The 13,748-nt window shown below is 53.9% G+C and overlaps 1 protein-coding gene across 3 annotated transcripts in view; it reads left to right on the top strand.

Moving 5' to 3' along the window:
- Nucleotides 1-246: 246 nt before the first annotated feature.
- NISCH (nischarin) overlaps nt 247-13,748 on the top strand; it is a 320,866-nt gene continuing 307,364 nt past the window's right edge. For all 3 annotated transcript variants that reach the window (XM_085624215.1, XM_085624214.1, XM_085624216.1), the window contains exon 1: nt 247-474. In XM_085624215.1, the coding sequence (XP_085480341.1) occupies nt 388-474 (87 nt within the window). In that variant the 5' untranslated portion in view covers nt 247-387. The remainder of the gene's footprint in view (nt 475-13,748) is intronic.

The raw sequence follows: 13,748 nt of genomic DNA, 5'->3' as shown, positions 1-13,748 counted from the left end.
TCTACCAGCTCGGTAGAGAGTGACAGTCTGAGGGGGATGAGGGGAGGGGTAAAGAGTGACAGTCTTACGGGTTTGGGGGACTGGTAGAGAGTGACAGTCTGAGAGGGGTAGAACAGAATGATAATTTGAGGCAGCTTGAGGGCTGGCAGAGAGTGACAGTCTGAGGGGGGCTGGCAGAGAGTGACAGTCTGAGGGGGTTGCACGGGAGTGACGGCCTCACGAGGAGCAAAGTGACTGGTAGAGAGTGGGCAGCAAGAGTAGTCGTCTTGGAGGGCGGCTGGCACAGAGTGCCAGGCTCTGATCTGAGTGGTGGTTGGCAGAGTGACCGCTTGAAGGACACCCCCGGGGGTCTGGTGGAGAGTGACAGCCCCGGGGCACGGAGTGACCATGCAGGCGGCCTTGTTCCCAGCGGACCCCGGCGGGCAGCGGAAGGAGACCCGGGTGCTGGGCTCGGAGCTGGTGGAGAGTTACACGGTGGGTAAGAGGTCTGAGGATTGGTGGGGGGGGGGGGGGGGGGGAGCAGACTAACACTGCTTCCTTTTGACATGCTCAGGCCCCCTCCTCGAAGAACCGTTCTCCCCCAGGTGGCATTGCACGCCCCCCCACAGCACGCGCCCTGTGGCACTCCCCGCCCCTGACAGCATGTGTCCTGTGGCACTGCCCGCCCCTGACAGCACGCGCCCTGTGGCACTGCCAGCCCCTTACAGCACGCCCCCCCTGACAGCACGTGCCCTGTGGCACTGCCCGCCCCTGATAGCACGCGCCCCCCCACAGCAGGTGCCCTGTGGCATTGCCAGCCCTGACAGTACGTGGTCGGTGGCACTGCCCGCCCCTGACAGCTCGCCCACCCCCCATGCCCGCCCCTGACAGCACATGCCATGTGGCATTGCCAGCCCTGACAGCACGTGGTCGGTGGGACTGCCCGCCCCTGACAGCACGCGCACCCACCACAGCAGGTGCCCTGTGGCACTGCCCGCCCCTGACAGCACATGCCCTGTGGCATTGCCACTGCCAGCACGTGGTCGGTGGCACTGCCCGCCATTAACAGCGTGTACCCAGCTGCCCTTCCTTCTGCTGACTCCATGTATCCTGCCACCACTGACGTTCTATGCCCCTAAGCCCAGCCGCTGCTGATGCCATGTGCCCTGAGCCACCGTCCACCGCCAAAAGCATGTCCCCCAGCGCTGCCTGCCCCCTGTGACATGTGCCCTTAGGCACTTCCCTCTACTGACATACACTGATGGCACGTTCCGCCAGCACAGTTTTGACCCCAGCGCTGCCTCCTTTGACATCCTGTGATCTGGTACATACCCATGCCCCTGGCGCTCAAACCTGCCCCCCTCACCCGAGGTGGTATGAGCTGTCGCTCCTCCTGCTGATGCCAAGGAGCCTGGCAGTGCCAGTGTGGACCCTTCCACCCTGCCTGGCGGGGCCTTGGTTCGTCCTGCTCCTCCTGTAGGGAGTTTTACTGCAGGGTTGGATTTGCGCCTCATTGTGCCGCATAACTGGGCTCTTCTAGAAGGCTCTGTAGGGGTCTGCAGGCTCGTGCCAGCGAGGACTCGAAGGAGCACGTGCTGGCTTCACTCTGTCTCTCCGTGGGGTCACTCCTTGGTCACTGAGGCACCTCAGCTCACTGAAATGTCCAGAGCTTGGGAACCACTTTTAGCTGCCGAACCCCCCAGAGCAGAGTGGTGCTTCGCCCCTCAGTGGCCCCCCAAGGGCCGGTGACTTCAGTGGAGGGGCGGGGGAGTTGTAGGGGTGGTGTCCCCCCCCCCCTCCCCATCTCATTAGATGGGTTCCCGCCCCCACCCCGACTTCCCTGCGTTGGGTATGTGGGCAGTGGGTGGGCCTCGCAACATCCAGGAGTGAAGAGGGAGGGTCCGAGCCCCGGTTGGGCCACTGCAGCCCCACCAGTGACACTCTTGTCCGTGACCCTAAGAAAGGGAGGGGCGCTGGGGCCATGAAATGCTTCTCCCCCCCCCCCCCCTTCTATATTTACATGCAAGCAGTGCATCAGGCTAAACTTTAGACTGCATTGTACTGTAAATGCTGTTACATAGCGCTTACTTCCCCCCGACGAGACGTTGAAGCGCTTTACGCTGGGCCGTGTTGAGTTGTAGGCAGCTGTTCTTCATCCATCTGGCAACGGTTCCCAGTCCGTCTTGGAAGTTGCGCCTGGTGATGTTGGGTCGTTGGAGAGGATGAGCTGGGTGTCGTCTGGTGATGTTGGGTTCGTTGGAGAGGATGAGCCGGGTGTCGTCTGGTGATGTTGGGTTCGTTGGAGAGGATGAGCCGGGTGTCGTCTGGTGATGTTGGGTTCGTTGGAGAGGATGAGCCGGGTGTCGTCTGGTGATGTTGGGTTCGTTGGAGAGGATGAGCCGGGTGTCGTCTGGTGATGTTGGGTTCGTTGGAGAGGATGAGCTGGGTGTCGTCTGCTCATGATGTAATGTTGAGTCCGTGTGATCTGACGATGGATGCGAGCGGGCCATGTGGATGTTGAACAGGGTCGGGCTGAGGGAGAATCCTTGGGGGACTTCCTCACGTGGTTTTGGTGGGTTCTGAGAGAAATGGTGGGAGTCTCTCGCTGAGTTGAGTGGAACCAGTCGAGGGCCTTGTTCCGGATACCCGCTTCGTGGAGTCTGTGGGCTAGGGTGCGGTGGGAGATGGTGTCAAAGGCCGCGGAGAGGTCCCGGAGGATGAGGTCCACCGTCTCTTCCCTGTCGAGTAGGGAGCTGATGTCGTCTATTCTCGCCAGGAGAGGGGTTTCAGCGCTGTGGTTCTTCCTGAAGCCTGATTGTCGTGGGTCGAGGATGTTGTTTTTTTTTTTTTCTATGTCGGTGGTGAGTTGGCTGTTGACGGCTTTTTTGATGACTTTGGCTGGATAAGGGAGCAGGCGGATTGGTCTGAAGTTTTTTAGGTCCGTGGGGTCCGCTGAAGGTTATTTTAGGAGAGGGTTGATCTCTACGTGTTTCCAGTCATCTGGAAAAAAGGCAGTCTTGAAGGATCAGTTGATTGTTGAAGCACGGGGATGAGGATGTCTGCGGCTCTGTGGTAGATGTGGTGGGGGCAGGGGAGCATTGGGGCCCCCCTGAGTTGTCTAGTGTAGGTTGAGTGGTGCTTGGAGCTGTAGGAGGGGATCCTAGTGGGGGTTGTTGTCATAGATGGTCTTGATTTTGTGATGGCTTTCTTGGTGTGAGGTTTGGGGGCTTTCTTGAGGGGGGCGATGGTGTTGGTGATCCAGTTGTGTAGAGTGCGTGCGGCGGTGGTGGGGTTGTCGTCTGTGTCGGCGGGCGGTGAGCCTGTTCTAGCTCCTGCGTCGGAGCTGGTGCGCGCGGCTGTGGGGAATGTTGGTTTTGAAGGTGAAGTGAACCCAGCGGTGGCCCATCCATGGGAGTTCGGTGGTGTGGCTGGAGGTGGTGGAGTTTCCTGCAGTGAAGGCTGGCTCTAGGATGCGCCCAGCTGAGTGCATTGGTTCTGGAATGCTCTGCTTGAGTCCTGTGACATGGCAGTTGTCCAAGAGGGAGGCAGAGTTGGGGTCCTTCTAGTACCATATCTTCAAAGGTTATGATGCTCACTAGGGACATCTAGGCGCAGCTTGCGGTACTGCACCTACACATGTCACATTCATATTAGACCTTCTATAAATTTCCCTTCATCAGCTCCACATAGAGTACAACCTAATCAGAATTAATATAATAATTCTTTTGTCACATTTCACAGCTATTGATTGTATATATGGACATAGCTATTTGAATGTACTCGTGGGACTGACTAGGATGCAATGCTTTATGGGTAGGGTGGACTTAACATATCTTCAAAGTGTATGATGCTCACTAGTGACCTCTAGGAACAGCTTGTGGTGCTGCACCGAGACATGCAGTGCTGGTGCCTTGCTCACTAGGGACCTCTAGGAACAGCTTGTGGCACTGCACCGAGACATGCAGTGCTGGTGCCTTGCTCACTAGGGACCTCTAGGAACAGCTTGTGGTGCTGCACCTGGACAAGCAGTGCTGGTGCCTTTCTCACTAGTGACCTCTAAGAACAGCTTGCGGTGCTGCACCTAGACAAGCAGTGCTGGTGCCTTGCTCACTAGTGACCTCTAGGAACAGCTTGCGGTGCTGCACCTAGACAAGCAGTGCTGGTGCCTTGCTCACTAGTGACCTCTAGGAACAGCTTGCGGTGCTGCACCTAGACAAGCAGTGCTGGTGCCTTGCTCACTAGTGACCTCTAGGAACAGCTTGCAGTGCTGCACCGAGACATGCTGTGCTGGTGCCTTGCTCACTAGGGACCTCTAGGAACAGCTTGTGGCACTGCACCGAGACATGCAGTGCTGGTGCCTTGCTCACTAGTGACCTCTAGGAACAGCTTGCGGTACTGCACCTAGACAAGCAGTGCTGGTGCCTTGCTCACTAGTGACCTCTAGGAACAGCTTGCGGTGCTGCACCTAGACAAGCAGTGCTGGTGCCTTGCTCACTAGTGACCTCTAGGAACAGCTTGCGGTGCTGCACCTAGACAAGCAGTGCTGGTGCCTTGCTCACTAGTGACCTCTAGGAACAGCTTGCGGTGCTGCACCTAGACAAGCAGTGCTGGTGCCTTGCTCACTAGTGACCTCTAGGAACAGCTTGCGGTGCTGCACCGAGACATGCAGTGTTGGTGCATTGCTCACTAGTGACCTCTAAGAACAGCTTGCAGTGCTGCACCGAGACATGCTGTGCTGGTGCCTTGCTCACTAGGGACCTCTAGGAACAGCTTGCGGTACTGCACCTAGACAAGCAGTGCTGGTGCCTTGCTCACTAGTGACCTCTAGGAACAGCTTGCGGTACTGCACCTAGACAAGCGGTGCTGGTGCCTTGCTCACTAGTGACCTCTAGGAACAGCTCGCGGTACTGCACCTAGACAAGCAGTGCTCGTGCCTTGCTCACTAGTGACCTCTAGGAACAGCTTGCGGTACTGCACCTAGACAAGCAGTGCTCGTGCCTTGCTCACTAGGGACCTCTAGGAACAGCTTGCGGTACTGCACCTAGACAAGCAGTGCTGGTGCCTTGCTCACTAGGGACCTCTAGGAACAGCTTGCGGTGCTGCACCTAGACAAGCAGTGCTCGTGCCTTGCTCACTAGGAACAGCTTGCGGTGCTGCACTGAGACATGCAGTGCTGGTGCATTGCTCACTAGGGACCTCTAGGAACAGCTTGCGGTACTGCACCTAGACAAGCTGTGTTGGTGCCTTGCTCACTAGTGACCTCTAGGAGCAGCTTGCGGTACTGCACCTAGACAAGCAGTGCTGGTGCCTTGCTCACTAGGGACCTCTAGGAACAGCTTGCGGTGCTGCACCTAGACAAGCAGTGCTCGTGCCTTGCTCACTAGGGACCTCTAGGAACAGCTTGCGGTACTGCGCTGAGACATACAATGCTGGTTCCTGGCTCACTATGGAACCCTTTGCAATGCACTAGGTCTTGCATTACTAAAAGTATGAGCTATTGGCTTTGCATTATTATTTGCAAAACCAATACCTCAAAATATCAGTAATGCGGCACTTTCACATTCATGGAAGCCACGCCCCTTTCTTTAGACACGGCTTGTGGTTGGTGGTATCAATAGATGAGGGGTGTGTGCGTACATGCAGTGGTTGGTGGTATCGACAGATGAGGGTGTGTGAATGCACGCAGTGAATGGTGCTTAAGTGTAGGTAGTGTTAGGGTGCAGGGATGTGACTTTTAAATCAGACCGTGTCCTCTTTAGTGGAGGTGTGTGATACATGCAGTGATTGGTGGTATCGATAGATGAGGGGTGTGTGAATACAAGCAGTGGTTGCTGGTATCAATAGATGGGGGTGTGTGAGTACATGCAGTGGTTGCTGGTATCAATAGATGGGGGTGTGTGAGTACATGCAGTGGTTGGTGGTATCGACAGATGAGGCTGTGTGAATGCCCGCAGTGGATGGTGCTTAAGTGTAGGTAGTGTTAGGGTGCAGGGATGTGACTTTTAAATCAGACCGTGTCCTCTTTAGTGGAGGTGTGTGATACATGCAGTGATTGGTGGTATCGATAGATGAGGGGTGTGTGAATACAAGCAGTGGTTGGTGGGATCAATAGATGGGGTGTGTGAAAACAAGCAGTGGTTGGTGGTATCAATAGATGGGTGTGTGACTACAAGCAGTGGTTGGTGGTATCAATAGATGGGGTGTGTGAATACAAGCAGTGGTTGGTGGTATCAATAGATGGGGGGGTGTGACTACAAGCAGTGGTTGGTGGTATCAATAGATGGGGTGTGTGAGTACATGCAGTGGTTGGTGGTATCAATAGATGGGGTGTGTGAATACAAGCAGTGGTTGGTGGTATCAATAGATGGGGGGGGTGACTACAAGCAGTGGTTGGTGGTATCAATAGATGGGGTGTGTGAGTACATGCAGTGGTTGGTGGTATCAATAGATGGGGTGTGTGAATACAAGCAGTGGTTGGTGGTATCAATAGATGGGGGGGGTGTGACTACAAGCAGTGGTTGGTGGTATCAATAGATGGGGTGTGTGAATACAAGCAGTGGCTGGTGGTATCAATAGATGGGGGGGTGTGAGTACAAGCAGTGGTTGGTGGTATCAATAGATGGGGGAGTGTGACTACAAGCAGTGGTTGGTGGTATCAATAGATGGGGTGTGTGACTACAAGCAGTGGTTGGTGGTATCAATAGATGGGGTGTGTGAAAACAAGCAGTGGTTGGTGGTATCAATAGATGGGGGGGGTGACTACAAGCAGTGGTTGGTGGTATCAATAGATGGGGTGTGTGAGTACATGCAGTGGTTGGTGGTATCAATAGATGGGGGGTGTGACTACAAGCAGTGGTTGGTGGTATCAATAGATGGGGTGTGTGAAAACAAGCAGTGGTTGGTGGTATCAATAGATGGGGGGGGTGACTACAAGCAGTGGTTGGTGGTATCAATAGATGGGGTGTGTGAATACAAGCAGTGGTTGGTGGTATCAATAGATGGGGGGGGGTGACTACAAGCAGTGGTTGGTGGTATCAATAGATGGGGTGTGTGAGTACATGCAGTGGTTGGTGGTATCAATAGATGGGGTGTGTGAATACAAGCAGTGGTTGGTGGTATCAATAGATGGGGGGGTGTGACTACAAGCAGTGGTTGGTGGTATCAATAGATGAGGGGTGTGTGAATACAAGCAGTGGTTGGTGGTATCAATAGATGGGTGTGTGACTACAAGCAGTGGTTGGTGGGATCAATAGATGAGGGGTGTGTGAATACATGCAGTGGTTGCTGGTATCAATAGATGGGGTGTGTGACTACAAGCAGTGGTTGGTGGTATCAATAGATGGGTGTGTGAATACAAGCAGTGGTTGGTGGTATCAATAGATGGGGGTGTGTGAATACAAGCAGTGGTTGGTGGTATCAATAGATGGGGGGGTGTGACTACAAGCAGTGGTTGGTGGTATCAATAGATGGGGGGGTGTGACTACAAGCAGTGGTTGGTGGGATCAATAGATGAGGGGTGTGTGAATACATGCAGTGGTTGCTGGTATCAATAGATGGGGTGTGTGAGTACAAGCAGTGGTTGGTGATATCAATAGATGAGGGGGGTGTGAATACAAGCAGTGGTTGGTGGTATCGATAGATGGGGGTGTGAATGCACGCAGTTGGTGGTTTTTACAGATGAGCTGCTTAAGGTGTGTGATACATGCAGTGATTAGTGGCTTCCGTACAGTAATAGGGTTAGGGCGGCCATGTAAGTGGTCAGTTAAGGCTGTGCTCGGAGAGAGGCGCCTGCAGAGGGACAACGATTCAAGCTTATAATCAGTTTTGATTGAAATACAATAATCAGTTTGTATTGAAATACGATACTGTCTGCAACAGTCAGAGGTTGTAAAACTGTATAAATAAACACTATTTGCGCGTGAAGCTGTTACTATATTAGGTACTTTTGACAAGCAATAGGTGGGTCCCTCCCCCGGAAAGGTGACCCCTTAGATGAGGAATGTTTTAGCACAAGAGCTGACCAGCCTAAGGGCTGAAGCTTGAGCAATGACTGAGCGCCGGTGAGGGAATGCCAGGAGGCTTAGATTGTACTCGGAGGCAGCAGCCGCCCAGGATCACACAGCGTGAGTCTACGGGGTACATAACGCAAACATAAAAAAGAGATTCTGCAAAGACGCTGCAGATGTTTCTGTGATTAGAGGTTGGTCCATAGTATTAATCACACAAAGAAACCACGCGAGACCCACTGCGGATGCCCTTGACGTGGCCTGGCACAAGGTGGGGGTGACCATAGCTTCACTGTGCCATCACCCAGACTGCACGACCCTGCACTGGTGCCATCACCCAGACTGCACGACCCTGCACTGGTGCCATCACCCAGACTGCACAACCCTGCACTGGTGCCATCACCCAGACTGCACGACCCTGCACTGGTGCCATCACCCAGACTGCACGACCCTGCACTGGTGCCATCACCCAGACTGCACAACCCTGCACTGGTGCCATCACCCAGACTGCACGACCCTGCACTGGTGCCATCACCCAGACTGCACGACCCTGCACTGGTGCCATCACCCAGACTGCACGACCCTGCACTGGTGCCATCACCCAGACTGCACGACCCTGCACTGGTGCCATCACCCAGACTGCACGACCCTGCACTGGTGCCATCACCCAGACTGCACAACCCTGCATCAGTTCTCCCATGCATCCACCTAGACTGCACGACCCACCTAGACTGCACGACCCTGCATCAGTTCTCCCATGCATCCACCCAGACTGCACGACCCTCTGCTGGTTCTATCACCCAGACTGCATTACCCTGCCTCATTTCTCCCATGCCTGCACCCAGACTGCACAACCCTGCATCAGTGCTAGCATGTACCTACCCAGACTATATGACCTTTCATCACGGCTACATTGTATCCACCCAGACTGTGCATCACTGCTACCATGCATCCATCCTCCTTGCACGACCATGCACTCGTTTCATTACCCCGACTGTATGACTTTGCAGTAGTTCCTTAGTACATCCACCCAGACTGCATGGCTCTGCATTGGTTCTTCCATGCATCCACCCAGACTGCAAGACCTTGCATCGGTTCTCCCATTCATCCACCCAAACGGTATGAACCTGCATCAGTTCTCCCATGCATCCGCCCAGACTTCAGGACTCTGCACTGGTTCTATCACCCAGACTGCATTACCCTGCTTCACTTCTCCCATGCCTGCACCCAGATTGCACAACCCTGCATCAGTGCTACTATGTATCCACCCAGACTGCATGATATGGAACCATGCATCCACTCCGACTGCATGCCATGGTACCATGCATCCACCCAGACTGCATGATATGGAACCATGCATCCAATCACACTGCATCAGTTCTCCATTATATCCATCTACACTGCATGATAAGATACTATGCATCCACTCAGACTGCATGATAAGATACTATGCATCCACTCAGACTGCATGCTATGGTACCATGCATCCACCCTGACTGCATGCTATGGTACCATGCATCCACCCTGACTGCATGCTATGGTACCATGCATCCACCCTGACTGCATGCTATGGTACCATGCATCCACCCAGACTGCATCAGTTCTCCATTACATCCATCTACACTGCATGATAAGATACTATGCATCCACTCAGACTGCATGATATGGTACCATGCATTCACCCAGACTGCATGCTATGGTACCATGCATCCACCCTGACTGCATGCTATGGTACCATGCATCCACCCTGACTGCATGCTATGGTACCATGCATCCACCCAGACTGCATCAGTTCTCCATTACATCCATCCAGACTGCATGATGTGGTAGCATGCATCCACCCAGACTGCATGATGTGGTAGCATGCATCCACCCAGACTGCATGATGTGGTACCATGCATCCACCCAGACTGCATGATGTGGTACCATGCATCCACCCAGACTGCATGCTGTGGTACCATGCATCCACCCAGACTGCATGCTATGGTACCATGCATCCACCCAGACTGCATCAGTTCTCCATTACATCCACCCAGACTGCATCAGTTCTCCATTACATCCATCCAGGCTGCATGATATGGCACTATGCATCCATGCAGACTGCATGATATGGTACCATGCATCCATCCAGATGGCATCAGTTCTCTATTACATCCATCCAGACTGCATGATGTGGTAGCATGCATCCACCCAGACTGCATGATATGGTACCATGCATCCACCAAGACTTCTCGACTCTGCCTCACTCGTACCATGCATCCACCCAGACTTCACGACCCTGCATCGCTGGTGCCACGCATCCACCCAGACTGCATGATATGGTACCATGCATTCACCCAGACTGCATGATATAATACCATGCATCCACCCAGATATGGCGCCATGCATCCACCCAGACTGCATGATGTGGTACCATGCATTCACCCAGACTGCATGATGTGGTACCATGCATTCACCCAGACTGCATGATGTGGTACCATGCATTCACCCAGACTGCATGATGTGGTACCATGCATTCACCCAGACTGCATGATGTGGTACCATGCATTCACCCAGACTTCATGATGTGGTACCATGCATTCACCCAGACTGCATGATGTGGTACCATGCATTCACCCAGACTGCATGATATAGTACCATGCATTCACCCAGACTGCATGATATGGTACCATGCGTCCACCCAGACTTCACGACCCTGCATCACTCGTGCCATGCATCCACCCAGACTGCATGATATGGTAACATGCATTCACCCAGACTGCATGATATGGTACCATGCATCTACCCAGACTTCACGATCCTGCATCACTGGTGCCATGCATCCACCCAGACTTGACGACCCTGCATCACTGGTGCCATGCATCCACCCAGACTTGACGACCCTGCATCACTGGTGCCATGCATCCACCCAGACTTCACGACCAGGGATCACTCGTACCATGCATCCACCCATACTGCGCTCGTGCCTGCGGTACCACATGCGATGCTCTGAGCAGCTGTATGTAAACTTCACCCCGTGCTTGGAGTTCCTTTGAACTTCTTCCGGCGCCTTTGGGCTGCTCCAACTGGCCCCGTCTCCGTGAGCGGAAGCCTCTCGTCCCTGCTTCCAGCTCGTTGTTTACCTGCCTGGGGCGGTCTCCAGAGACGCTGCTGCTATTTCCAGAGGTCCTGGCTGTTGTCTCTCTGCGCTGCTCCACACACGTCTCAAGGCGCCCTAGTGCTCGGAAGCCTTGCACCTGCCGGTCTCTCTTATCGATGCATCCACCGCCTCCCTACCGCGCCGCCTTCAGCTGTTCTAGTTGTTTATATAGCGCCTAGTAACGTATGCTTTACGTGATTATAGGTCATTTCGTATTTATTTACATATTTGATTGGCTGTACTGGATTGTATCTTAAATTGAACAGCAGTATGGTGGATGATGTCATCAGTGATGTCATAAGCGGTGCATGTTAAGGGCGAGATTTATACTCCACTCAGTGAACTAGAACTGCTTGACTTCAGTGTTTGAGTTTAAAAATATATTTTATAACTGATCTGTTCACCCATCTATAACTTCACTTTAACTTTGTTTTTTCAATGACCAAATATATACTACTTCGCTCCTCCATCCACTGTCTGTCCTTTGCTCAATAGTGTTTATGGTTTATTTAGGGACTAGGTGTGGGCTCTGCCGGAGGGCGCTTCTTGTTCTGAGCTCCACATGAGCTCCCTTCTAGTTCTTGGCGCGGCCGGAGGCCCCTTCTTGTTCGGAGGTCAGCTTGAGCTCCCTTCTAGTTCTCGGCATGGCCGGAGGGCTCTTCTTGTTCAGAGGTTGGCTTGAGCTCCCTTCTAGTTCTCGGCATGGCCGGAGGGCACTTCTTGTTCTGAGCTCCACATGAGCTCCCTTCTAGTTCTCTGCTTGGCCGGAGGGCTCTTCTTGTTCTGAGGTCAGCTTGAGCTCCCTTCTGGTTCTCGTCTTGGCCGGAGGGCTCTTCTTGTTCGGAGGTCAGCTTGAGCTCCCTTCTAGTTCTTGGCTTGGCTGGAGGGCTCTTCGTGTTCGTAGGTCAGCTTGAGCTCCCTTCTGGTTCTTGGTTTGGCTGGAGAGCTCTTCTTGTTCGTAGGTCAGCTTGAGCTCCCTTCTGGTTCTCGTCTTGGCCGGAGGGCTCTTCTTGTTCGGAGGTCAGCTTGAGCTCCCTTCTAGTTCTTGGCTTGGCCGGAGGGCTCTTCTTGTTGGGTGATCAGCTTCAGCTCCCTTCTAGTTCTTGGCTTGGCTGGAGGGCTCTTCGTGTTCGTAGGTCAGCTTGAGCTCCCTTCTGGTTCTTGGTTTGGCTGGAGAGCTCTTCTTGTTCGTAGGTCAGCTTGAGCTCCCTTCTGGTTCTCGTCTTGGCTGGAGAGCTCTTCTTGTTCGTAGGTCAGCTTGAGCTCCCTTCTGGTTCTTGGTTTGGCTGGAGAGCTCTTCTTGTTCGGAGGTCAGCTTGAGCTCCCTTCTGGTTCTTGGCTTGGCCGGAGGGCTCTGCTTGTTCGTAGGTCCGCTTGAGCTCCCTTCTGGTTCTTGGTTTGGCTGGAGAGCTCTTCTTGTTCGGAGGTCAGCTTGAGCTCCCTTCTAGTTCTTGGCTTGGCCGGAGGGCTCTTCTTGTTCTGAGGTCAGCTTGAGCTCCCTTCTAGTTCTCGGCTTGGCCGGAGGGCTCTTCTTGTTCTGAGGTCAGCTTGAGCTCCCTTCTAGTTCTCTGCTTGGCTGGAGGGCTCTTCTTGTTCATAGGTCCGCTTGAGCTCCCTTCTGGTTCTTGGCTTGGCTGGAGGGCTCTTCGTGTTCGTAGGTCAGCTTGAGCTCCCTTCTGGTTCTTGGTTTGGCTGGAGAGCTCTTCTTGTTCGTAGGTCAGCTTGAGCTCCCTTCTGGTTCTCGTCTTGGCTGGAGGGCTCTTCTTGTTCGGAGGTCAGCTTGAGCTCCCTTCTGGTTCTTGGTTTGGCTGGAGAGCTCTTCTTGTTCGGAGGTCAGCTTGAGCTCCCTTCTAGTTTTTGGCTTGGCCGGAGGGCTCTGCTTGTTCGGAGGTCAGCTTGAGCTCCCTTCTAGTTCTTGGCTTGGCCGGAGGGCTCTTCTTGTTCGGAGGTCAGCTCGAGCTACCTTCTAGTTCTTGGCTTGGCCGGAGGGCTCTTCTTGTTCGGAGGTCGGTTTGAGCTCCCTTCTAGTTCTTGGCTTGGCCGGAGGGCTCTTCTTGTTCGGAGGTCGGTTTGAGCTCCCTTCTAGTTCTCGGCTTGGCTGGAGAGCTCTTCTTGTTCGGAGGTCGGCTTGAGCTCCCTTCTGGTTCTCGGCTTGGCCGGAGGGCTCTTCTTGTTCGGAGGTCAGCTTGAGCTCCCTTCTAGTTCTCTGCTTGGCTGGAGGGCTCTTCTTGTTCGGAGGTCAGCTTGAGCTCCCTTCTAGTTCTCGGCTTGGCTGGAGGGCTCTTCTTGTTCTGAGGTCAGCTTGAGCTCCCTTCTGGTTCTCGTCTTGGCCGGAGGGCTCTTCTTGTTCGTAGGTCCGCTTGAGCTCCCTTCTAGTTCTTGGCTTGGCCGGAGGGCTCTTCTTGTTGGGTGGTCAGCTTGAGCTCCCTTCTGGTTCTTGGTTTGGCTGGAGAGCTCTTCTTGTTCGTAGGTCAGCTTGAGCTCCCTTCTGGTTCTCGTCTTGGCCGGAGGGCTCTTCTTGTTCTGAGGTCAGCTTGAGCTCCCTTCTAGTTCTCTGCTTGGCTGGAGGGCTCTTCTTGTTCATAGGTCCGCTTGAGCTCCCTTCTGGTTCTCGTCTTGGCCGG

Source organism: Triturus cristatus, chromosome 9 (assembly GCF_964204655.1).
Source record: "Triturus cristatus chromosome 9, aTriCri1.1, whole genome shotgun sequence".
In the NCBI taxonomy this organism is placed as follows: domain Eukaryota; kingdom Metazoa; phylum Chordata; class Amphibia; order Caudata; family Salamandridae; genus Triturus; species Triturus cristatus.
This window is presented reverse-complemented; position numbering and strand designations above follow the sequence as displayed.